This window comes from Propithecus coquereli, unplaced genomic scaffold, assembly GCF_000956105.1.
Source record: "Propithecus coquereli isolate 6110/MARCELLA unplaced genomic scaffold, Pcoq_1.0 Scaffold28, whole genome shotgun sequence".
Taxonomy (NCBI): Eukaryota; Metazoa; Chordata; class Mammalia; order Primates; family Indriidae; genus Propithecus; species Propithecus coquereli.
This window is the reverse complement of record NW_012148396.1, coordinates 10,129,426-10,155,287: the sequence shown is the minus strand read 5'-3', so window position 1 is coordinate 10,155,287 and position 25,862 is coordinate 10,129,426. Positions and strand designations below refer to the sequence as shown.

The window sequence follows — 25,862 nt, the reverse complement described above, 5'->3', positions numbered from 1 at the left end:
CTGCACTGCGGGGCAGGGGGTGAGTCCTAGGGCACCCCAAGTCTGAGCACTGAAGCTGCATCTCCAGATGCTTGGCACCATCAGCCAGCGATGACATCTTGCTGTCATCATTTTGAGATGCCCCTGGGCTGGGGCACATGCCACCCAGTTTGCCCACAGTTCTGGCACTGGAATCACAATGACACCCCGGCCTGCCAGGCACTGTGTTGGGGCCTCACCCCTGTCCTCTCACTAACCCACAGAGCAGCCCAGGAACTGGGGCAGCAATGCTCCCATTTTACAGCTGGGGAAACCGAGGCACAGAGAGGTGAGTCACTTGCACCAGGCCGGTAGAGGAGGACTGGACTTGGTTCCGGACAGCCTGCCCAGCCCCACGTGCTGCCCTGAAGGCCGTCCCTGCTCCCGTTCTTGTGGCCAGAGAGGGCCCCAGAGGCGTCTGGCAACAACACCCAGAGAGGAGCCCAGAGCATCACAGGTGCTCGGACCCAGGCCTGGAAGTAAGTCACAACTCCAGCCCCTGGGGCCTGCCATCAGCACAGGGACCTGCGTTCATCAAACAAATGGCCCAAGCTGGACCCACAGATCTCACGGGAGACAACAAGCTCAGAGAAGGAGGGACAGGCCGAGGCCTCATTGAGGACACAAGCACACACATGCATGCACAGACAGACACACACAGGCACACACCATCCCCAGAACACAGACACTGTCCTCGGAAAGGATGCTGTGGGCACTGGAACCATTGTGACCTCAGGATGAGGTCAGGGCCAGCCATAGCGGGGGAGGGGCAGCGTCCAGAGATAGGGCTGGTCTGCAGGCATCAGGCCAGAGCCGTCAGTGGGGGCCTGTGGGTCCTCCACACCGCACCCCAACCATGGACAGGCAGCATCCTGAAAGCACGTACAGCCGCGCCTCGGCAGGCAGGACGTCATCAGCCCTGTCCGACAACCCCAGGTCAGCTCAGCCCTGCAAGGAAGACGGCAGCACCTGGGGGACCCTGTCCTCTCCCCCCAGGGGCCCTGGCCCCCCATCTCTCTGCAGGGAAGCAAGGAACCCTCTGAAGGCTGAGCCCCCAGGCCCTGTGTGGAGGAGGGAGGGGTCCTGCCTCTGGGAGCAGCCTTGGAGGGCTATGGGGTGGGCCTCACCGCGCTGCAGCCCTTGCTCAGTGGAGAGGAGGCCGGGAGGTAGAGCGTGCAGGGGGCGCCCGCACACCTGCTGTGCAAACCGGTGCGTGGACGGACGGACAGACTGTCCACCTGCTTCTCAGAGCCTCAGCTCTCCTTGGCAGGATGGAGATGATACGACATTCAGTGTTCCTGCAGAGACTTGAGGAAACGTGAATAAAGGAAGGTTCCTCTACAACCTTCCGGGCCCCTGGGCATCCCCAGTGTCCCCAGAGACCCGGCAGGCACAAAGGGCAGCTCCATCTTCCTGTGTCTGACAGACGGTCAGAGGCAGGCCTGGCCTCTGACCCCCAGCCCAGGGGGCTCCCCTTCCGCGGGAGCCGCAGAGCAGGCTCTGCTGTCCAGGCGCTGGCCCAGCCCTGGAGCCGGGGATTCCCGGTCGTGATCCGTGTCGCCTCAGGCTGTTGCGGGAACATCTTGGTACCTGCCTATGAACTCAGCTATTTTGGGCCCGGCGCTGTAGTCCCTCTGAGTGTTGTCAGGCCTGTCTCCTCTGTCACAGCTTGTGGCGGTTCTAAGCCGAGAAAGCGCTTCCCGCCACAGATGTTTGCTAATAGTGTGTTCGCGTCATTTCTCTATTTTTAAATATACATTTGACTTTGGAGGCTGCAGGGGCTGTGACATGGGTTTGGGTGGGCGAGGTAGGGGCCTCGCTGGCGCCTGTGGCCCTCAGCTGTGCCCAGGGCAGACCAGGCTCCTGCTCCGGCTCCGGCCAGCAGGGGAACCGGCAGAGTCGGCACCTGCCAGGGTCAGGTTGGAAGGCCGGGCTGTCCCAGAGTAGGGAAGTAGCTGGTTTTCTGAGAGGCCACAAGAACAGGGAGCCTCCCAGGAGAGATAAAGTTTGCATTGACCTTGCAGAGGCCAAGAGAGCAGGCCTCGAGGGCCTCCCCAGAGCTGCCCTGGCCCCAAGAGATGTCAGAACACACGGCCTCCAGGATTCAGGCTCTGGAGGCAGGACCAGGTCCTAGCCTGTCCCTGTCCTCATCATAGATGATGGGAGGTGATGATGAGGCGGGGTCAAGCAGAGGTAATACCAGTGAGAATCGAGGCTCTATCCCTGTCCGCAGGAAGCTGTGTTCAGCTGGGATGAGCTGCACTGTTCTCAGGATGCCTTCATGCATTCATCTCTCATTCATTTATTCAGTCATCCAACACACACACACTGGAACCTATTGGGATGGCTTTACCCAAATGGAATGTTCTTGGCCAGACCTTCCTGACCTGGGGGAGTCCCTGGTGGGCCTGAGCTGACCTGGGATAATGGGACATGGTTGACAACGTCCTACCTCCCGAGGTGTGGCTGCGTGGCTTTTGAAATGCCACCTGTCCGTGTCTGGGGTATGGTGTGGAGAACCACTGTCCCTGCTTGACTTCTCCACCTTGTGGCCCCAGCTGACAGTCCAGGGCTTCCTTGTCTCTCCCCCTGCCCAATATGTGAGCCCCTCAAAAGAAGGAATTTTTGTATATTTTGTATATTTTGCTAACTAACAAGCCCCCTGGCCCTAAAACAGTGCCTGGCACGAAGCCGGCACTTAATAAATACTCACCAAGTGAATGAAGGCAAGAAGGAGTGATTCTCCTCTGGGCACTGTGTAAGCCTCAGGGACTATATGAGTCTGCATGGGCTGCCATAACAAAATACCACAGACTGGGTGGCTTAAACAGCAGACACTTATTTCTGATCGTCCTGGAGGCTGGGAAGTTCAAGATCAAGGCGTCAGCAAATCAGTTACTGGCGAGGGCTCTCTTCCTGGCTTGCTGACAGCCTCCTTCTTGCTGTGTCCTCACGTGGTGGGAAACGAGAGCACTGGATGTTTTCAGGGTTTCTGATTTTAGCCACTCTAGTAGATGTATAGTCATACCCACTGTGGTTTTCATCTGTTTCCCTCATGAGGAATAATACAGAGTACTTTGTATGTGCTTATTTTCCACCTGTTCATCTCCTTTGGTGGATTGTTCAAATCTTTTGCCTGTATTTTGTTGCATTATTTGTGCTTTTGTTTTGCTTTGATGTGAGAGTTCTTTATATAGTCTAGATATAGTCCTTTATCAGATATGTGATTCGCAAAACTTCCTCCAAGTCTGCAGCTTATCTTTTTACTTTTTATAGATATCTGTCAACCTAAATAAAAGGCAGGGAGAGACGTTCTTTAAAAAATGGTATTTATTCAGGAATGGGCATTACAATGGGAATACGTGTGCATATAGTAAACTGTGTGTATTCAAGGAAGTTTTTAAAGGCAAAATGAAGATGATTACATAAATTGTTTTGAAACAGTAATTTTAGCTACAATGATCAATAACAAGGGTGGCCTCAGTCTAAGGCTGAATATGCAATTGCTGGGCAGATGATTTCCCCCAATATTTTCTACTAGAAGTTTTAGAAGTTTAGGTTTTATCTTTAGGTCTATGATCTATTTTGAGTAAATTTTTGTATATGATGTGAGGTATAGATTGGGGGCTATTTTTTGCATTTGTATATTCAACTATTGCAGCCCCATTCATTGAATGATTTTTCAATTGAATTGCTTTCACATCATTATCAAAAATCAATTGGCCTCATATGTATGGGTCTTTTTCTGGAGTCCCTGTTCTACTCCATATATTTATATTTATATGTTTTCATCAGTATCACATTGTCTTAATTACTTTAGCTTTATAGTAAGTCTTGAAATTGGGAGTGGTCTTGAAAGCAGTGCTCTAATTTTGTTCTTCTTCAAAATCGTTTTGGCTATCCTAGTTCCTTTACCTTCCCAATAAATTTTAGAAACAGCTTGTTGGTTACTACAAAAAATTCTGCCAGGGATTTGATTGGAATTGCATTGAATATTTAGATAAACTTGGAGAAAATTAACATCTTAACAATATTGAGTCTTCCAGTCCATGAACATGGTATATCTCTCTACTTATTAAAGTCTTTTCGATTTCTTTCATAAATATTTGTAGTTTACAGTTTATAGACCTTACAATTATTTGTTATATTTATACTAAAATAACTCACAATCTTTAGCTAATGCACATGGTACATTTTTTATTTCAATTCCCAATTATTCATTGCTAGTATATAGAAATATGATGATTTTTGTATACTGCCCTTATAATTTGCAAATTTGCTGAACTCATTTTTTAGTTCTAGAAAGTTTTTGTGTAGATTCTTTGGAATTTTCTACTTGGATAAAAATGTCTTCTACAAATATTTCTTTTTCTTGATTTTTCACCTTGACTAAGCCCACAATACAATGTTGAGTAAGAGTGTTAATAGCATACATCCTTGCCTCATTCCCAATCATGTGGAAGAAAACATCGAATCTTTCACTAGCAAGTATGATATATTAGCTGTACGATTCTCGTAGATGCTCTTTATTGAGTTGAGGAAGAGTCCTTAATCCCTGTTTCTATTGTGAATAGATGTTTGAGTTTGTCAAATGCTTTCCCTGCAACTATTGGGATAATTATATGATTTTCTTTCTTAGTCTGTCAATATGATGAATTACACTGATTGATTTTCAAATGTCCCACCAGTCTTGCATTCCCAGGATAAGCCCCACTTAAAAATCATGGATGAGTGTTTCTATATATTTTGGATTATTTTGTTTAAAAAGTTTGTGTCTGCTCATGGAGGATATTAAGCTGTAGTTTTCTTTATTTACAATATTTTTGTCTGGTTTTGGTATCAGGGTAATGCTTGATTCATGGAATTGGTTGAGAAGTGTTTCCTCCTCTTCAATTTTCTGGAAGAGTTTTGTAGTGTTGGTATTATTTCTTCCTTAAATGCTTTGTATAATTCAAGAGTGAAACCATCTGGACCTAAAGTTTCCTTGGGGGAGTGTTTACAACCACGAATTCAATTTTTACAATAGATATATGGCAATTCTTGTTATTTAATTCTCGAGTGAGCTTTGGTATTCCATGACTTTAAGGAATTTGTCCATTTCATCTAAGTTGAATAAAGTTATTAATAAAGTTATGAATATTATTCCTTTATTATCTTCTTAATGTCTGTAGTATCTGTAGTGATGTCCTCACTCTTATTCTTGATGTTAATAATTTGTATCTTCTCTCTTTTTGTCCTAATATATCCTGCTAGTGATTTATCAATGTATTCATCTTTTCAAAAAACCACCTGTTAGTTTCATTGATTTCTATTTACCTACATTTTTACCATTTCCAATGTTCTTCATTCTTTTGTGTAGTGTCCATCTGGTATCATTTTCCTTCTGTCTGAAAGATTTTCTCTAACATTTTTTGCAGTGCAGATCTTCTGGTGATACATTCTTACGGCCATTGTATGTATAAAAAAGTTTTTGTTTCACCTTCTGTTTTTAAAGATTGGGGGCTTATAGAATTCTAGCTTATCAGGTTGCTGTTTTCTTTTGCTTTTTCTTTCAGTGCTTTAAAATGTTGCTCCACTATCTTCTGGCTTGCATTGTTTCCAGGAAGAACTATGCTCTCATTTTGTTATTCCTTTCACATGTCTTTTTTCCCTGGCTTTTTGTAAGATTTGCTCTTGTGATTGGTTTAGAGAATTTTTTTTTCTTTTTTTTTTAGCCTGAATAGTACATTTGTATTGATTTGACTTGGTGTAGTTTTCTGCATGATTTTTTTGCTTGGAATTCATTGAGTTTCCTGGATCTGTAGATGTATAATTTTCATTGAATTTGTAAAATATTCAGATATTATTTCTTCAAATATTTTTTCTTTCCTCCTTCCTTCTCCTGTGGGGACTCAAACAACAGATACATAATGCCACCTGAAGTTGTCCCACAGCTCACTGATGCTCTGTTCCACTTTTTCCCTTTTTTCTATTTGTGTTTCATTTTTGGATAGTTTCTACTGCTGTGTCTTCAGGTTCACTAATCTTTGCTGCTATGGTGCCTAATCTGCTGTGTTCTTAATCTGAAACGTATTTTTTATCTTGTTTATATTTTCTGTGTCTCTCCTTAACATGCTTATGTTTTACTCTGCCATGTTGAACATATGGAATGTAGTTATCATGACCATTTTAATGTCCTTGTCTTCTAAGGCTGTCATGTCTATGTTCATTCTGGTCAATTGATTTTCTCCTCGTTGTGAGTCATATTTTCTTTTTTTTTTTTTTTTTTGAGACAGAGTCTCACTCTTTTGCCCAGGCTAGAGTGAGTGCCGTGGCATCAGCCTAGCTCACAGCAACCTCAAACTCCTGGGCTCGAGCGATCCTACTGCCTCAGCCTCCCGAGTAGCTGGGACTACAGGCATGCGCCACCATGCCCGGCTAATTTTTTTCTATATATTTTTAGTTGGCCGATTAATTTCTTTCTAATTTTAATAGAGGTGGGGTCTTGCTCTTGCTCAGGCTGGTCTCGAACTCCTGAGCTCAAACAATCCGCCCACCTCGGCCTCCCAGAGTGCTAGGATTACAGGCATGAGCCACCGCGCCCGGCCCATGTGAGTCATATTTTCTTGCTTCTTTGCATGCCTGATACATTTTGACTCGATGCTAGACACTGTGAAATTTACCTTATTGGGTACTGGATATTCCTATACTTTTTTAATATTCTTGAGCTTTGTTCTGGGACACAATTAAATTATTTGAAAACAATTTGGTCCTTTTGAGGCTTGCTTTTAAAGCTTCAGTAGGGAGGGACAAAGCATCACTGAAGTCACACCAGAGTACTCTACCTAATGCCCTGTGCATTACAAGGTTTTCTGCTCTGGCTGATGAAAAAGAAACTTTTCCTAGGCCTGTATGAGCTCCAAAAAGATTGTCCCTTCTGCTCCCTTTGGGGTATTGTGGTTCTTCTCCCACATGCACTGAACAGGGATGAAGTCTGGGGATGCAGGGAGACCCTCTGCAAATCTCCAGAACTCCGTCCCCGCCACCTGCAGCTCTCTCCTATGACCTGTCCCTGCAAACTCTGGCCACTTTGGCCTCCCCAAACTTCCACCTCCATTGCCTCAACTCAAGGGGACTAATGGGCTTTCTTGGGTTCTGTCTCCTGTGCTGCAAACTGGAAACTTTCCAGGCAGCTATCTGTGGCAGTTTTGGGCTTGGCTTGTTGGTTTTCCATCTCTCAGGGATCGCTGCCCTGCGCTGCTGCTGCCTAGTGTCTGAGAACCGTGGCATCGTATATTTTTCCCAACTTTGGAGCTAAGGCAGGAGGGTGAACCTGGTCCTTGTTACTGCATCTTGAGTGGAAGCAACAGTCTCTCATTAAGTCATTTTCAGGACTTTGGGTTCTACTCTGAGTGGAACGGGGACCCACGGGGGGCTTCTGAGTGTCATGATCTGACACGCTCTCTTACAAGGTGGGACAAATGAATGAATAAGGTATTGAGAGACGCACTGCCTTCTAACATACCACAGAATTTACTTATTTAATTTTCTGGCTGTTGTTTTTCTTCCTCATGGGTGTACCCCAGGTACCTAGAACATGCCCCACCCATGGTAGGTACTTGGGAAGTGGGAACTCAGAGTGAACCAGCAAAAAAGTCTGGAACTGGATGCAGCGGAAGTGTCCCTGCATGGGACCGCTGACGGGAGTTGGGAAGCCAGGCTCAAGCCGCACCCGCAAAAGGAAGGACGCCTCCTTTTTCAGCCCCGTATGTCCCCAAAGCCCCGCAGTTTGAGGGAATCCTTCCTGTAGGAGGAGGGAAGGGGCCCAGTTGAAGGGGCCTACATCCCTCCTTGCTTCTGCCCCCCCCCACTCCTGTGGCACCTGCCCTGCCCTCAGAGACCCCACGGGGATGTCTGGGTCACCAGGGCAGCCTCGTGTGTGGTCCTGAGGGCATGGTCCTGAGGGCCTGGCCTATCCAAGTCAGTGCGAGTGCTGGAGCTGGGGTGCCAGACCCTGAGCCCGGCCACATCTGTCCCACAGCCACGTCTGTCCCACAGCACTTGCTGGGAAGCCAGGCCCCACGAGCCCATAGTGGCCCAAGGCCTCAGACCACAGCCTCCTCCCAGGGCTCAGCCAGGCCAGTGACCGGAAGCATGGACAAATGGATGGAGGTTGCTGGACCTGATCCAAACCCATGCTGTCCTCAGTGTCACCTGCATTCAATCCACGAACACACAAGTGCACCCAGATGCATACACCCGGTACCCCTTTTCCATTTCAGAATCTCCCCCCATGTCTCCGCATCCATGAAGGACCCACCTTACACAAAGGGACCTCAGGATTCTGACCGCAAGAACAGAAAGTCACACCCCACCACCATCCTGCTCCACAAGTCGCAGAGCAGCCAGGCCGCACTGGTGCCCCAGCAGCACAAGATGTTCTTGGAGGAAGCCTACAACTCAGGTGCTCTCCAGCCCTGGGACTCAGGGCAGGGGCAGGATGGCCCCAGAAGGAGTCAGGTTCTAGCAGTCCCCACCATGTCCTTCCACCCAAAGCAGTCCTGGAGGGTGAGAGGTAGAGGGAGTCTTGTCTCCAGGACCTTGAGGGTGTCAAGGGGTGTAGACATACTGAAGCTTTCAGCAGAGAGCCGAGCACACCTGCCTTGGCCTCTCCATGGCTCCTGGGGCACCGTCCAAAGCCAAAAAAATGCCCCAACTAATAATACCCAACCCTCCCTCTCCTCCCACACCCTCTCACACTCAGAACTTCAGCTTAGGCCTGGCCTCCTCCCTGGAATGCTTTTCCCTCATCCAGACACCACTGAATGTTGGATGACTGGATGGAGGGATTAATGTATGAATAGATGGATGGATAGATGGACAGACAGATGAATGGATGAGTGGATGGATGGATGGATGGATTAATTTATATATGGATGAATAGGGTAGATGGATGGATGGATGAATTCATGAGTGGATGGATGGATAGATGGATACACTTATGAATACACCCATGTTTGGTGTATGGGTGAGTAGATGAATGGCAAGATAGAAAAACAAGTGGATAGGATAAATGAGTTGAGGGGCAGATACATGAATGAATGTGTGGGTGTATGGGCAGATGGGTACATGGATAGGTGGATGATGAATGAATAAATAAATGGATGGATGAAAAAGCAGTTGGGTCAGTGAGTGGATGGATTGTCACCGGGTGAGTGAAGATTTGCAGACTTGCACACACCCATGCTCCATATCCATACCCCGAAGGGCTCTCTGGACAGTCAAGAGGTCCAGGACTTCCCATGTGTCCAGTTGTGCAGTCCTCACTTCAAATGACTCCTTCCCATTCCCAGACCTGCCTTCCCTGCCTACCCAACCCTGCAGCTACAATGTGACCCTCCATGGCCCACCCACCCTACACCCTTCTTGCCGCCTGCAGCCATCTGCTTCAAGATGCTCCGAGACATGAGTGGTTCCGATCCCTTCCACCTGAAGTACACCTTCAAGAAGATCAAGAACATGGCTCACGTGTCCCCCAACCTGGTGTTGGAGACCATCCATGACTACTTCTTAGAAAACCCGGAGGTAGGGGCTGCACAGGCCACTGGGGACAGGCATGGGGAACAGAGGGGAGGGTTGGACCCCAAGGTGGGCTCAAATCCTGGATCTTACATAGAACAGCTAGATAATTTGGGGCAAGTTTCAGTTTCCTCATATATCGAATGGGCTGAGTAGGGAAGAACAGAAGACCAACATGTGTTGACCACCCTTGGAATGAGGTCGATATTATGATCCTCACAGATGAGGAAATGAAGGCTTAGGGACAGGAAGTGATTTGCCTAAATTCACAGAACCACTAAGTGGCAGAGATGGATGGTGGGATGGAGGGAAGGATAATGGACAAGTGAGGGGAAGATCTAAGCATGAATGAATGAATGAATGAACAACCTGACTTTGAAGATGGAATGTCTTTAAATCCCATGGTAGTTCCCTGAGGATAGGGACAAATTTTTATTCCTCTCTCTCTGCATCACCTGGTTTGGGACCTGCACATAGTAGGTACTCACTAAATGGTCACTGGGGGAATGGCCAAAAGCAGCCACCTCTGACCCTTTCCCTTTGGCCTCCGCACGCACTAGTCCCCGTCATCTCCTGCACGATGAGACCAACATGGCCCTGTGCCTCTGTCCGCTCTGCCATTCACAGATCTCCACCCGGCACAAGTTCCGGCTGTTCCAGGCCCTGGAAATCGTCATTAGAGCCAGTGACTTCCTGGATGAGAGCTGGGAGAAAATCTTCATGAAGCTGGCCCTGGAGAACATGGCCAAGTCCACGGTGGGCCTCCCCTCCCGGCAAATGGGCCAGTCCTGCAAGGGTTTTGGGAATGTAGGCGACTGCCCCAGGATCCAAGCGATGCTGGTGTGCCCAGCCTCAGGAAGGCCGGCTGAGAGTCTACTGCATTCCCAGGCTATGACTCAGCCCCTGGCTGCCCGTCTGGGTTCCTGCCCAAAGGAGACTGACAGGCTTGGACTTGAACTGCCCTGCCCTGCCCCAGTCCAGGCAGCCGCCCCCAGGCTGGCCCACAGTCTCCACTGATTGCAGCTCCAGGAGATTGGGGACCGCAGGCTTTTACTCAGACCGACTAGGCCAGGGCAGCCCCAGGGTGGACTACTCAATACCCACGTGGCAGTCACCAAGGCCTACCGTGGGTCTATGCACTGGCACCCCTCAAAGAGTGACTAGGCACCATTTAACCCTCTGTATTGTGCCAGGTCTTAATTTATGAGTGATGACATGGACAGGCAAATGCCATTCAAAAGGTTTTTAATACTCACCCTGGAACCAAAAGGCACAGCATGCCACACAGGGCCACCCGAACCTGTCCCCTGCAGGGATCAGGAAGCAGACAGGAACTATCTGGACTGTGCCTTCAGGACTATGGTGGCAAGAAGTAACTAAGTGGAGACGTCCCCTGGGGACTAAGGGGACACTGGCAGGTTAGGGTCGGTGGCTGGGGAATTACAATGTGACTTTCACACACCTGCAAACACATGAACTACTTTGGGCGTCCATCTGGCCCTGTGACTCAGCAGCCTTACGGAGAGGTTATTAGGAATAAGAGATGTCAAGTAGCCAGTGCAGAGTCTGAAAACGTGGCTAATGCACTTTCCGAACAGGTGTCTGGGGCTCCCGTTCACAGGTGTAGAGACCGAGGCCCAGAGCCCAGATGGTGGAGCAGGTGGCCAGGCTCCTGTGCTCCCCCAGAGGAGCCTGTGAGGCCACCCTGGGTGTGAAGGACAGAGAGAAACAGAACAAGGGCCATATCCATCTCGTTTCTTTTTCTTTTTAAGTTATATTTATTTACTCATTTATTTAACTCGCCATTGTGGCATCTATCGGGCATATTTATTAGCAAGTGTGTGGCATCTGGTACAGGTTACAGATCTGTGATAACAGAGAGCTGGAGGCAGGGACTGCAGGACGGTCATGGTCTGACTTCAGTCTCGCTAGTAGTGGCCAAGACCCGTCGTGGGCCATGTGAGGCAGGGCTGGAAAGGAGCCTGAAGGAAGCTGGTCGGGGCTGTTTCGTGTTTTCTGCTTCTAAGCTCACCACGACCCAGTGCAGCTGCCCAGGCCAGCACAGGCGCTTCTGCAGGCGCCGCAAGCCGGGGGGACACAGAAGGCCAGGGGTCACTTCGCCACCAAGTCAAGACCTACAAAGCATACAATCGTCCCCCACTCCGGGCTGGAGCTCAGTGACATCCTGGGATCTGCCCCGCCCTGGACCCCTGTCGCCAGTCAGGGGACCCTTCCCGATTCCCCACCCAAGCTGCAGACATGCAGCCCAGCAGCTGCTTGAGGGGGGCTGTGCGGGGAGCAAAACCGTGAGCCGTGCATTTCCGGATGTCTCTATTCTGTCTCCCAGCCATGTCAGCGTCCCTCTCTCTTCTCTTCTGGGCTCTGAGGCTTTCCAGGGAGACCCTGACCCAGGGCCCAGCCTGGAGGTCAGGGTCCTGCCCAGCAGCAGTGCTGTGGGGGGCCTGGTCTGGGGAGTGACTGTGCCCCGAGCTTGTGGGCCTGGCCTCCCCTGTGCAGAGACCCTCACCCACCCTCTCCAGAGACTGAGTCTTGCTGGGGTGTCAGGGAGTGGATCCCTCCAGGCGTGTGGGGTAAGGGCCATCTAGGGACATAACTACTCAAAAACCACTTGACCCTTATTTTTATCCCCTCCGCTGCCACCTCAGTTCCAGGGTTTGGGGAGACACGAGACCCAACCTCTATCCAAACCATGGGGGATGGAAAAGCATGGTCAGGGCTGTCTGCTTCCAGCTTCCAGATGTGGTTGCTGTTGTCCTTTTAAAAAAATCTCCTAAAAATAGTTTAGGTCAGCTTTTGAGGGTTGGAGTTTTTTTAAATATTTTTTTGTGGGGGAAGAGCAAAATCAGATTCAGTCCACTGTCTTAACAAGAAGCCCTCATGGCCATATTATCAATAAATTATAGGCTGGGTACAGCAGCTCATGCCTGTAATCCCAGCACCCTGGGAGGCTGAGGCAGGAGGATTGTTTGAGATCAGGAGTTTGAGACCAGCCTGAGCAAGAGCGAGACCCCGTCTCTACTAAAAATAGAAAATTTAGCCAGGCGTGCTGGCATGCACCTGTAGTCCCAGTTACTTGGGAGGCTGAAGCAGGAGGATTGCCTGAGCCCAGGAGTCTGAGGCTGCAGTGAGCTATGATGACACCACTACACTCCAGCCCGGGCAACAGAGTGAAACTCTGTCTCAAAACATCAATCAATAAATTATAAATTATAAATGACTTATCAATTTCACATGGTGATTCAAGCTGCACGGCAGGGTGAGCAGGAAGGGACCTCAGGCACCTCCACTTTCAGATGCCACCAAGGGCACTCAGACCCCTGCTGTGCCTGCCTCACACCAACAGCCATGAAGTCCCCTCACAGCTCCCACTAGGACAGGGAAAAGAGAGGAATTCAAACTTGGAGCATGATCTAAAGAAATAAAAACACACTTGCTGAGAAAGTACCCGGCGTGGCACAAAGTCAGGCTCCAGGGCAAGCGGTTCCTTTCCCCCACGGTTCCCCCCTCCCCCAGACAGTGGTGGGCCTGGCCAGCGTCGGGGGGCAGGAACCTGGCCAGCTGGGCTCTGCCCTGGAACAGCTGACACTGCCTCTATGAACGGGAACACAGCCTCTGGTTCTGAGTTCATGGCGATAAAGAATTAAAGATGCGACACTGTTGTGAGCTGCTGGGAGCTCCGGAAGAGGGGAGGGGTGTTGACTAGAAGCCGTGGGATGGGTGTCCTGAGCCCAGGCCTTGTGGGGCTCTAAAATGGTCATTTGGACAAAAAGGGAGTGGGAATGGGATTCCAGGAAGGGCCACAGGGTGAGTAGAGGCTCAGAAGCAGGAAGAAGAATGTTCTGGAACCATAAGAGAACAAGGAATGTCTCAGGCTCCCTCAGCCTCAGTTTCCTATCAAAAAAAGCTTGCTAATAACTGCCCTGCCTATCATGCCAGACCAGCCTGTGAAAACACCAGGCTCACTGGACAAGCTGGCTCTTACTTTCTCCTCCCTGTCCCTGCCGCCCCTGCCCAGGAGCTGGAAGACGCATTCCAGGACGCAGCCAGCAACGTGCTGGTGGCCATCTGCAAGCACTCATGGCGGGCCGTGACCCAGCATCTGGAGGCAGAGCTGCTGACGGGCGTCTTCCCACACCGCAGCGTGCTCTACGTGATGGGTGTCCTGTCCTCCGACGGTAAGTCTGCTCGCAGCAGGGAGATGGGGCGCATCACAGAGAGGGGTCCAGGAGGTGGTGCTGAGGCCCCAGAGCCCAGGCAGGGCTGCCAATCTGTCAGCCGTACGATGGCAAAACAGGGTCAATGGGCTGTTGCCCTGACGACCCCACCATTAGGGTGGGGACTCATGGTGAGGGATGAGAAAGAATTCTCAACACTAAGATTAGGATAGAAAGAAGTAAAAGTTTATTTTACTTCTCTGAGAGAGAGAAAGAGAGAGAGAGAGAGAGGAGGGAGAAAGAGAAAGAGCAGAATATAGCAAAAAAAGAAAGGAGATGTGCCAGCTACAAGGATAAGAGGTTTGGGTTTTTATTAGGGGGTAAAAGAGAAAAAAGTAAAAAAGTGATTGCTGCCAGCTGACAGCTGTGAAACGACTGTCTGTCTCTTTCATTAATTTTTTCTCTCTCTGCAAAGCTGGTTATCAAAGTTCTCAGAATGTGGTTCTGGCGAGAGCTGAGGTGGGGTTCACACCCCTGCTGTCTGCTTAGGGCTCTTCCAGGCTGTTAAAAAATTTCTTAGAAACAATGAGTTAGGCCACAGGCAGTTAGTCTTACAAACGGGTTTTGTGTGTTGTGATCTTTCCCTTTGAAGGGGCAATTCTGTGCTGTGGGTTAGTTCCTCTTTCTTTCTGTTAGATGGTTTATTATCCAGGCCATCCTCTCACCCACAGCCCACCACCCTTACCACTCAGGCACTCTTGGGACCTCCCAGGAAAGGGCCACACCAAGCCCGGCAGTGCCACCCTAATGGCTCACGCGCCTGCTGTCAGTATTTCAACAGCTGGGCCTGGACAGAACCAGGGCAACCTAGGAAGGTCTGGGAGGTGGCCCAGGGCACCTCCACGTGCCACTGCCACATCTGTCCTGTCCCTCAGCCACACGAGGCAGGCAGCACTCCTCCCCCAGACAACAAGGAGACCCATCTCAGAGAGGCAGCATGATGGGCCAGGGCCACCCTGCAGCATGTGGCAGCCTGTAGTGTCCGGGGCCTGCTTCACAATAGCTGCTGCCTCAGAGCTGCGGGAAGGGCTGCACTGGTCGGTGGGGGCCGAGACCCAAGACGGGGGACATAGAGGAGGGTGAGGGCCCAGCTGGTGCAGGACAGCAAACACTGACTGAGCCCCTGCTACGTGCCAGGCCCCTGCCACAGGGGCTCATAGTCCAGGGAAGGAGACAAGTGCCAACTTTCATTCATTCACTCATTCATTCACAAGCATGTGCCTTTGTGCTTACTATTGCCTAGCCAAGGAGGTGCTGGGCTGCCACAGTGGCAGCTGGAGGAGCCCAGAGAGGAGAGTGATCGGCTGTCCTGGAAGCCTTCAGGGAGGGTTTCCTGGAGGAGGTGGCCAGCACAGGCCTCATCTGGAGGGATGCATAGCAATGCGAGCAGAGAAGCTCGCTCCTCCAAGGGCCTTCAGGAGGAGCTGGTCAGCAGCCAGTGAGGATCTGGGCAGTGGAGGAAGCAGGTGCAGCAGGTCCTGTGATTTGCAGGGAGGCCCAGGCTGGCAGGGGAGGCCTCCCAGGCTGGGCTTGGGAGCCTGGACTCTAAGGCCTGGGCCAAGGCAGGATCCAGCTTGGCTTGGTTCTGCCCTGGGATGGGCAGGCTGGGTGGAGGTCCCTCTGCACCTGGGGTGACCTCTGAGACCCCCAGGACCATCCCCAAAGCAGCCCCTCCCTCTGAGGTGGGAGTTCCAAAGCCCCCAAAAAGCTTTCCAGTCTCACCATGTCTCCCACCCCAAGCTTTATTTTCCCATTCTTGAGGGGACCCCAGCATATCCCAAGGGGCCATGTTTGGAGGGGCCCTTCCGCTCACACTGGGGAGCGCCAGAGAGGGAACATAACCTGCCCAGAGTCACACAGCAAAGGCAGCAGAGCCATGACTCCAGCCCAGCTCTGGACCCTGCACCCAAGCTGGATTCACATCCCTCCAGCTCACTTCCCCCGTGAGCAGGACGGGCAGAGGCAGCACAGTTTCAGCCCGACTCTGGTCAATGTCTAAGGATGGGGAGGTGGGGAGATGGGGCCAGAGATCCAGCCCTGGCTGGGGATGTCAGACCTGCCCCTGTAACCCACCCCTCTCGCCCCCAGAGGAGCTGTTCAACGAGGAAGACAAGGCGAGCTGGGAAGAGCAGCTGACCCAGGTAGGGGGAGCCCAGTCACAAGCCAGGGGTGGGGGGAGCAAGCCAATGTGGACAGGCACCTGCTGCAGTGGGGAGAAGAGGGGAGAGGAAAGGGAGGGAAGGAACAGAGAGGGAGGGAGACGGGGAAAGCGAGGGAGTGGGGAGGGAGGGAGGGTCCCCACCATATACATGAACAGACAGACGAGCTCGGGGAGATGACATGACTTGGCCAGCAGGGCTGGTCACTGGGGCAGGTGGGATTTGAACCTTGGTCTCTAGACGCCTTGCACAGAGCAGGTGTCCAGCACACATGGGACCTTCCCACCCATCCTGTGAGCTGGACCTGCAACCGGGGCACCAGAGAGGATGCAGAGGCCCAGGCTGAAACCAGGGGAGGAAGGAAGCAGGTCGGGTGGACTGAGGATGCCACGGCCAAGAAGCGGGGTCAGCGCAGGCCCATCTCTGTGCACACCAGAGGAAGGACCTGCCTGGCTGAGAGAAGGGACATGAGGCCCTGGCAGACCTGGGTCTGTGCGCCTTGGGGTGACCTACTTTGCCTCACTGTACCTCAGTTTTCTCACCTGTCAAAGGGGAGTGAAAGGACTTCATCCAAATGGTGGTTGTGAAGATTGCAGGAAATAGCCCATGCGAAGTGTTTGGCATGGCGCCCAGTACACAGGAAGCCTTCGCTGAATGTCAGTTACTGTCATCGCATAGTAATGGCTGTAGCAGGAGCAGCAGCAGAACGGTCGTAATCGAATGGTGCCTAGTAGCAGCAGCAACAGCAATATAAATAATTGATAGACTAAGACACAAAATTACTGCGGATATAGAAAACTGGAACAGTACAATTAGCCAAATTGATCTAATAAAATGCAAATAGAACATTCACCAAGATAGACCATATGCTGGGCCATATATCATGTTTCAATAAATTTAAAAGGACTGAAGTCAAACAGAGTACATTCTCTGACCAAAACATAAATTAGAGTTCAATATTAGATATATCTGGAAAAACTCCAAATGCTGAGAAATCAAACGTCATACTTCTAAATAACCCGTGGGTCAAAAAAGAAATCACAAGAAAAATTAGAAAATATTTTGAACCAAATGATAATGAAAACACAACACACGAAAATTTGTGGGATACAACAGAAAGCAACGCTTAGAAGGAAATTTTGATGCCTATGTTGGAAAAGAAGAGAGATAAAATCAATTATCTAAGCCTCCATTTTAAGAGGTTATCCCAAAAAAGAGCAAATTAAACCCAAAGTAAATAAAAGGAAGGAAATAAAAACTAGAGCAAAAATCAAAGAAATAAAAAAAAAGGACAAACAATAGAGAATGAATAAAATCAAAGTAGGTTCACCGAAAATTCAACAAATAGATAAACCCTCCCTAGACTGATCAAGAAGAGAGAAAACACAAAATACCAACTCAGAAAGGAATAAGGAACAACATGACATCTTTAGACTCCAAGCCCAGACACTTCATTGATGAATTCTATCAAAAATTTAAGGAAGTGTGGCACATGCCTGTAGCCCCAGCTACTTGGGAGCCTGAGGTGGGAGGATCACTTGAGCCCAGGAGTTGGAGACTGCAGTGAGCTATGATGATGCCACTGTACTCTACAGAGCAAGACCCTGTCTCTAAAAAGAAAAAAAAGTTAAAGAAGAAATAATACCAATTCTACACAAATTCCTTTAAGAAAATAAAAGAGGAAGAAACACTTCCCAAATCATATATGAGCCCAGCACAGCCCTGATAACAAAACCAAAGATGTTACCCAAAAAAGGCAAACTAAAGACCAATATCTTTCATGAAGATAAACTCAAAAAATCTTTTAAACAAAATATCAGCAAATTGAATAAAAGGATAATATATCATGATCAAGTAGCGTTTATCCCAGGGACTCGAGGTCAGTTTAACATTTGAAACGCAGTAAGTGCAATTCAACACAATAACAGAATAAAGTAGAAATATTTTTATCATTTTTATGAAAAATTATGTAGAAAAAGTATTTGACAGAATTCAAAATCTATTCATGATAAAGGCTCTCAACAAACTAGGAATAGGAGGAAACGGCCTCAGCTTGACAAAGAACATCTAAACCTACAGCTAACACATTCAGTGATCAAAGACTGAACACTACCACTAAGATCAGGAATCAGGCAAAGATGTCCAATCTCTCCACTGCCGGTCCACATCGCACTGATGCTTCTAGCCAACTCAGCGAGGTGAGAAAAAGGAGAAGAAGAAAAAAGACATACAGACTGCAACCAAAAAAGTAAAACTTTTTTTGCAGACAATATGACTGCATACATAGAAAATCTTACAGAATCTTAAAAATATTGGAACTAATAATTACTAATAATTGAATTTAGCAAGATCTCAAGATAAAAGATCAATGTACAAAATTTAACTGAATTTCTATATACTAGTGACAAAAAATTGGAAAATGGAAATTTTCTAGAAAACGACAGCAATAAAGATATGGAAGATGTAAAGATAAATATAACAAAATATGTGCAATATCTTTACAAAGCATTGTAAAGAGAAATTAAAGAAAACCTTAAAAATGGAGACAATAAGATGTTTGTGAATAAGAAGATTCAATAGTGGTAAGATGTCAATTCTCCCAAAATTGATTCGTAGATTGAATGCAATGCCAGTCAAAATCTCAGAAGACTTTATAGTAGAATTAAATATAACCTATAGATTAAAATTTTATGTAGAAATTTTAAAGAGCTTAGAATGACCAAAACAATTGTGAAAAAGAACAAAGTTATAAGAAGTCTACTACTTGATTTCAAGGTAGGGCTACAGTAAACAGGACAGTGAGGCACTGGCATAGTTTAAACAAATAAATCAGTGGAACAGAATAGAAAATCCAATATAAAACCACACTTATACAGCCGATTGATTTTTTTTAAGGTGCCAAAGTAATTCAATGGGGAAAGGAAAATCTTTTGAAGAAATGGTCCTGGAAAATTTGCATATATATAAGAAAAAAATGAACTTTAATGCCTAGCTCAAACCATTCACAAAAATTAATTAGAGATGAAACCAGGTCCTAAATGTAAAAGCTAAAACTAAAAAGCATCTAGAAGAAAGCACAGGAGAAAATCTTGCCAACTGTGGGGTAGGTAAATATTTCTTAAGACTCAGAAAGCAATCAGCATAAAAAAGAAAAAGATGGGTAAGTTGGATTTCATCAAAATTAAAGCATCTGCTCATCAACTGATATCATTAGAAAACAAAAAGGCAAGCTGCAGATTTGGAGAAGGTACCCATAGTACATGTATCTGACAAGGCACTGAATTGAAAATAAATAAAGAACTTTTACAACTCAGTAAGAAAAAGACAAATAGTTCAATGTTTTAAATGATCAAAAGATTCACAAAGCACTTCACAAAGGAAGACACGTGAACACCAATAAGCAAATGCAAAAATGATCAGCATCTTTAGTCCTCAGGGAAATATCTATTGAAACCACAATGAGCCACCACTACATACCCCCTGAGAGACCTCATATGAAAAATAACAACACCAAACGTTGGCAAGGAGGTGGAGCAGCCTGAATGCTGCTGGTGGGGCGGTTCAATGGTGCAACCTCTTTGGAAAATTGACATTTTCTTCTAAAGCTAACATATGACCCAGCGATTCCATGTTTAGGTATTTTCCCCAAGAGATGTCCAAACATACATGCACAGAATGACCTATACATGTGCAAAAGTGTTCATAGCAGCCTTATTCATCATAGCCTCCAACTGGAAACATGTGGCAAGCACAGTAATGCGTGCCCTCCCCCAAAGATCTAAAATCAATAATCTAAGCGTCCACCTCAGAAAACTAGAGAAAGAGCAAGTTAAACCTAAACCAAGCAAAAGAAATAATAAAAGTTAAAACAGAAAAAAAGGATGATCTTCTGATACACGCAACAACACGGATGAATCTCAAACACATTGCGCTGAGGGAAAACAGACACCAGACAGACAAAGTCACATTCTGCATAATTCCAGTTATGTGCAACTCCAGAAACGGCAAAACTAATCTATAGCGAAATAAATCAAAACAGTTTTGTGGTGAAGGAGATTAACTAAGAAGGAGCATGAGAGTGCTTCCCAGGGGGTGGCGAATGCTCTAACATTTTGATGGGGTGTGAATTACAGGGGTCTAACATTTTTTAAAATTCATGAGCTGCACAGTAAAGATCTGTGCATTTCACTACAGTTAAGTCCACCTCGATTTTCAAAATGTTTAAAACAATTAAAAATTTTGGGAAGAGATGTGTTACAAAATTCAGACTAGTTTAGATTTTTTAAAAGCAATACGGTGCCCACCCTGTATATTCCATGAACACCCTTAGCAGGGCCTAGGGCAGCTGCAGCATCAACTATGTTAATATTTCTGCTACAGAAACATACAAAAGGATTCACACTAAGTCCCATAAATCGTGTCATGTCACTTTGGGTCAGCTTTTGCCAGCCAATGAGGTTGCTGCAAAGCTATAGGGAAAAAATGTTTAATTTTCTGAGTTTGGGAATTTGGATTTCAGACAAGGAGCTGGGGTGCTGGTGCAGACAGCAGTGAACAAGGACCGTCAAGGTTTGGGGGAGGGGACAGGAGTCCCGGCGCTTCTGGGGAAACTCAGGGCTTCCTGGAGGCCAGGGTCGCGTGGGGCTGCAGGTGAGAGGGCCGCCCAGGTCCTGCTGCACCCCCGTATCCTATGAATGGGCCAGGAGAGGGGCAGACAGGCTTGCCCAGGTTCTTCCATAAGTGGGGAGCAATTTCCACTTAGGGACCAAGGACTCAAGGCCAGGGAGAGAGTGCTCTAAAGGGTGGTCTTACGCCCAACGAGGCATGCCTTGTGTTCACAGCAAATTTTTAGTATTTCTTCAGGATAAATTTCTAGAAATGGAGTTGCTTGGGGAAATGTGTGCATATTTTAAACTGTAATTGGTATTGATGTTGCCTTTCAATTGATATTGTGAAAACCTTCAAAAAAATGTAGATCCAATCACCCTCCCACCAAAGACCGCTTCCCCGCTGATATTCAGTGTTTTACTTTTTGCCCATCTTGGCCAAAATGATGTATAACCTTAATTTCTACTTCTTAAATAGCAGCAAGTTTGAGTTTATAGTATCCTCATCATGTGTATGTCCTTTCATCATTCTAAAATGAATTGTCTTTTGATTATTGATTTATAAAGTGTTCCCTGTTTATCATTCGGCAATATTAGCTATTAACACTTGGCAATAGGCAACAGCAGAAAACAAAACTTTGCTAAATCTTTCAATTTAATTTATAGCAATTTTGCTGAACAAATTTTAAAATGTTTATCTTCACATTTATCAATCTTTTCTTTTAAGATTTGTGGTTTGGATCATACTTAGGAGAGGTGTCCTCCACCCCAAAAGAAATTTTGGGATCAAAAATCTTGGCATTGTTGAATCCTGGCATCTAGGGACACTGAAAATAGAGAAATCTTATAATCGTTATAAGATCATGTGATGTTAGGAACAGAACTCTCAGGACCTTGTATTTTAAAGGAAGATTTCATTCATTCATTTGGTCTCTCATTCATCGATTGAAAAAAATCAATGTAATATTAATATCCACCACGTGCCAAGCACTGGGCTGGGTGCTGGCGATACAGCCACAAATGAACCAAAGTCCTGCCTCCTGGCATCCACCTGCAGAGGGGCACTTGCTGTCTGTCCCCTGGCCACTGCTGGGGACACAGTCGGGACTGGACTCTGCAGCCTTCCAGGCTCTGGGCTTTCCAGACTCACCTTGAACATCTCCAGGGAGGAAATCTTGAGGAATGAGGTCCCCGTCCCTGACAGCCAACAAACAAATAGCAGAGCTGGGTGCCGGAGACTCAGAAGAGGGAAAGGACAAGGGAGCAATGGAGTGAGGGCTTGGAGAGGCCAGAGTGGGCCAGGCTGGTAGTGGCCTAGAACCCCCACCTGAGGGTGGGGGAAGGGCCAGCTCCAGCCCGTGCCCCCTCTGCTAACAGATAGCCGTCAAGTCGGTCCCGTTCCTGAACACAGACGTGTGGCCCAAGGAGCTGCTCTGGGCACTTTCCAAGCCCAGCCAGACTCAACAGGAGCAGCCCCCAGAAAAGGTGGGACCCCTGCATCTCCTGAGGCAGCCCCTGACTACCCCACACACAGGCTCAGGGGCTCTGTCCACACAGCATGCAGGGGGCCCTGGGAAGGAACGGGTGCACCCCAGAGAAGCAGGGGGCTTGAAGCTGCACCTGCGGCACCACCAGGCAGAGGCTCGGACAGTCCCAGAGCAGGGTGGTGAGGGTGGCTGCAGGGGCCAGGGAGGCCAAGTGAGCAGGGCCAGGCTGCTCAGAGGAGCCCATCGGAGGCAGGCCAGGTTCCGGACAGGATGCGAACCCTCCCGCAGGCCTTCCTGTTCACCTACTACGGGCTGATCCTTCAAGCTGAACGGAACGGCGCCACGGTCAAGACACACCTGCGAGCTCTCCTGGAAACGTCCCACCAGTGGCCCAAGCAGAGGGAGGTGAGGACCCAGGCTCCATCCTGTCCCCACAACTGCCTGACCCTGGCCACAGGCTTAGCCTGATGGCTGGTCACACACTGAGCCCCAAACCCGATCACAGACTGAGCCTTCTCCCTGCTGACACCCTGATCCTGACCCTGGTCATACACTGAACCCTGATCCTGGCCACACACTGAGCCCCAATCTGGGTCATAACCTGGGTCCTGCCCCTGGTCACAGCCTGACTCCTGGCTTTGGTCATACACTGAACCTTGACCCTGATCACACAGGCTAAACTCTGACCCTAGTCACAGCCTGAGCCCTGACCCTGGGCACAGACTAATCCCTGATCTCACCCACAACTTAGGTCCTCTTCCTTCATCCCACATGCATCTCCTCACTCCTAGCCCTGGCGCGGGTCTGCTTGGAGCTGGCGGTGAGGGGTGACAGGCCTCCAGGGATCCGCCTCTGCCTCCTGCCTCCCCTCAGCCCCCCACCAGGCCCCATGAGAGAGGCCCCACGGGCTGGGCTTGGAGGGGCATGTCCTAAAGGGCGTGGGCAGGGGTGGATGCCCTGTGATCCTGGATGAGTCCCCAGCCCCTGTCTGGGCCTCGGTTTTCACACCTGCCAGGTGAGGGGCTGGGCCCAGTCCTGTGACCCTGGGGTCCCCTCATCAGTGGCCCTGGCCTCCTGTTCACACAGGGCATCGCTCTCACCATGGGGCTGGCTGCAGTCCAACACCTGGACGATGTCTGGGCCATCCTGGAGCAGTTTGGCCGGAGCGCACCCATCAAATGGAGCCTCCACAGCTTCTCCCGGAAGGTACGGGCCCGGGGACCTCAGGGACCTTGCCAAGGGGCTGGGACAGCAGGACGCCCACCTTCCACGAAGGCTCAAGCCTCCAAGCTGGGACTTCAGCGGCGAGGTCAGGAGTGTGGCCTCCACTCCCGCCTCTAACCCACCTGCAGTGCGGCCCTCTGTGCCTCAGTTTCCCTCTGTTGGATTATAACTCCTCCCTCCCTGGCCTTTCGGGGACTGCCTGTCACATAGTGGGGATCAGCAAGGACAAGCCTAGCCACGCCTATGACGGTGCTGTGAATTTATCAGCCAGTCCATTGGCACTGACGTCTCCAAAACATGAGACACAGGTCAGAGAGTAGCCCCGTGCCCCGCTATGGACAGTAGACAGCAGCACACCCACCCCTCTGCATTGCTCCCCGATAACTCCTGCTGGAGGAAACAGCGCCTGAGACTGCGCCTTGGGGAGCCCCGAGGACAAGCGAGGGGAGGGTGGCCGCCCACACCACCCCCGGGTCTGCTCATAGCTGACCTCTGACAACCCAGCCATGGCCAGAGACTTCAAGGTCCTGCAGCCAGCGCAAGTGGCAAACCCTCAGAGGGCGCCTAGTCACCAATGAGCCATAATGGCCCTTATGGACCCACCTGGCCCCTCCCCCTCACTCTCTGGGTCTCACCCAGAACCAAAGCTCCACGTGTCTGTCTCTCTGGGTCAGGCATGACCCTCCCAGGCCCCCAGCAACAGAAGGAGGGGGCTGCATGCCAGACGTTGCCCCATCCATCAGGAAGCGGGGAGGTGGGTGAGGGATGGGCCCTGGGCGCCTGGGGAAGGGTCTGCCTCAAGGAGGGGAAGGTAAGGGCCTGGACGCCGGCCGGTTCCAGCAGAGCCAAGCACCCCACGTACACCCAAGTGGCCCTAGCAAGTCCCATCCGACCCCCAAAGAGCCAATTCCATTTCCCCGTTTTCCTGCTGAGGTCAGTAGCAGCCCATCACTCCTAAGCCCTCAGGACACCCTGCCTCCAGTGCCCTGCCAGGGCCTGGGACCTCTGCTCACCGCTCCCCAGAGGAGGGGTCCGCGGGGCCCTGACACTCCTTATCTGCCCCCTCACCACCCCCCACCGCGGCCAGAGCTTGGAGGACCTGCGGTGGAAATGGGCCAGCAGCACCATCCTCCTCGCGTACGGCCAGGTGGCGGCCAGGGCCAGGGCCCACATCCTCCCCTGGGTGGACAACATCTTGTCGCGGATGATCTTCTACTTCCACTACAGCTCCTGGGTACGGGCCGGGGCTGCCCTCTGGAGGGTCCCAGTGTCCTACCGCGTCCCCCCAGGACTGAGTCTGGACCCCAGCCCCTGCAAGCTCACCAACACACCAGTGTCGGGGCACTCTGGGCCTCCCAGGGCCTCAGAGCTGCCCTGGCTGCCCCCTTCCCTGCTGCCCACTGAAGTTCTCTGGCATTCAGGATGGCCCCCTCCCCACCCCCGCCACCAACAATGTCTCCTCTCAGAGCAAACCATGGGTTTTCCCTTTTCGGGCAGGGGGCGGTGGGGATGGACAGGCTGGGGTGACTTCTGTCATGTCGTGTGGTGACAAGCCCCTGGCTCCACACTCTGCTCCAGGGGCCTCCAACCCGGGTCACTACCAGGGCCCTGAAGGGCTACTTCTGCCCCGGGGTGGCCACAACGCAGCCCCAGGTCACGGCTGCCGGGCACTGGGGCTCGGGGCTGCCACGTCTGTAGAGACTTTCGGGCACTCTCCTAGTGTTTAAACACTTCCACTTATTCACATTGTTAAGCAAAACCAGGCACACACCCCCACGACAGCCCCTCACGTGTGGGCCCCCTGCTGGCGCTCTCTGCTGCACCCCCTTCCAGCATTGCCCCTGCTGCCCCGGCGTCACGGCCCCATGCCCTCGCTTTCCCCGGCACACCCCCATGCTCCAGTGCCTGACGCTGTCCCCGCTGCCCCGGCCCCCCTCTTGCCAGGACGAGACCCTGAAGCAGAGCTTCCTCACCGCCATCCTGATGCTCACAGCGGCCATCAGCCGGGACGAGGGCGCCCACAGCTACAAGTTCTCCCAGGTCCCCGAGCTGCTGCAGTGTCTGATGGTGCGTGCCAGGCCCTGGCAGGGGAGGGTGGGGAGGGCACTTCCCTCAGACCCCCACAGGGGAAGGGGTGGGGGCACGGATTTCTAGTGTGTCCAAGCCCCTCACAGGCTTTCACACCTGGGGGCACCTGCATGTCCCCCATGTCACTTTATTCTTACAGGGACCCTCAGCTGGCTACGTCCACCTCACAGGGGGTGCAGCTGAGGTCAGAAAGGCCAGCGCTACCCATTGTGCACGTGCTGACCTCGTCGAGGGCCCAGACTGGTTACTAGCGCTGTGGTGCTAGAGGCACCACGGTCCCCCAGGGTGGTGGAGGAAACACAGGCGTGACTGGGCAGTTGGTTACAATAACCACAACAACCACGCCAATAAAAACATTTCCTGACTCCTGCAGGGCCCCAGACACTGCTCTGCACGCCTTGCTTCCTGTGTAACACGCGTGCAACAAGGCCGTGCTATTTATGAGTAGTCAAGGCTCAGAGCAGTTTGGAGACCTGCCCAAGGCCG

General features: G+C 50.2%; 1 protein-coding gene across 1 annotated transcript in view; it reads left to right on the top strand.

Annotated features, from left to right (window-relative positions):
- The first annotated feature begins 874 nt into the window (after nt 1-874).
- MROH5 (maestro heat-like repeat family member 5) overlaps nt 875-25,862 on the top strand; it is a 62,890-nt gene continuing 37,902 nt past the window's right edge. Inside the window, exons 1-11 of the mRNA XM_012647946.1 lie at nt 875-954; nt 8,280-8,461; nt 9,437-9,582; nt 10,204-10,332; nt 13,613-13,772; nt 15,900-15,952; nt 21,955-22,062; nt 22,353-22,469; nt 23,151-23,270; nt 24,376-24,522; nt 25,233-25,355. Coding sequence (XP_012503400.1) covers nt 875-954; nt 8,280-8,461; nt 9,437-9,582; nt 10,204-10,332; nt 13,613-13,772; nt 15,900-15,952; nt 21,955-22,062; nt 22,353-22,469; nt 23,151-23,270; nt 24,376-24,522; nt 25,233-25,355 — 1,365 coding nt within the window. The remainder of the gene's footprint in view (nt 955-8,279; nt 8,462-9,436; nt 9,583-10,203; nt 10,333-13,612; nt 13,773-15,899; nt 15,953-21,954; nt 22,063-22,352; nt 22,470-23,150; nt 23,271-24,375; nt 24,523-25,232; nt 25,356-25,862) is intronic.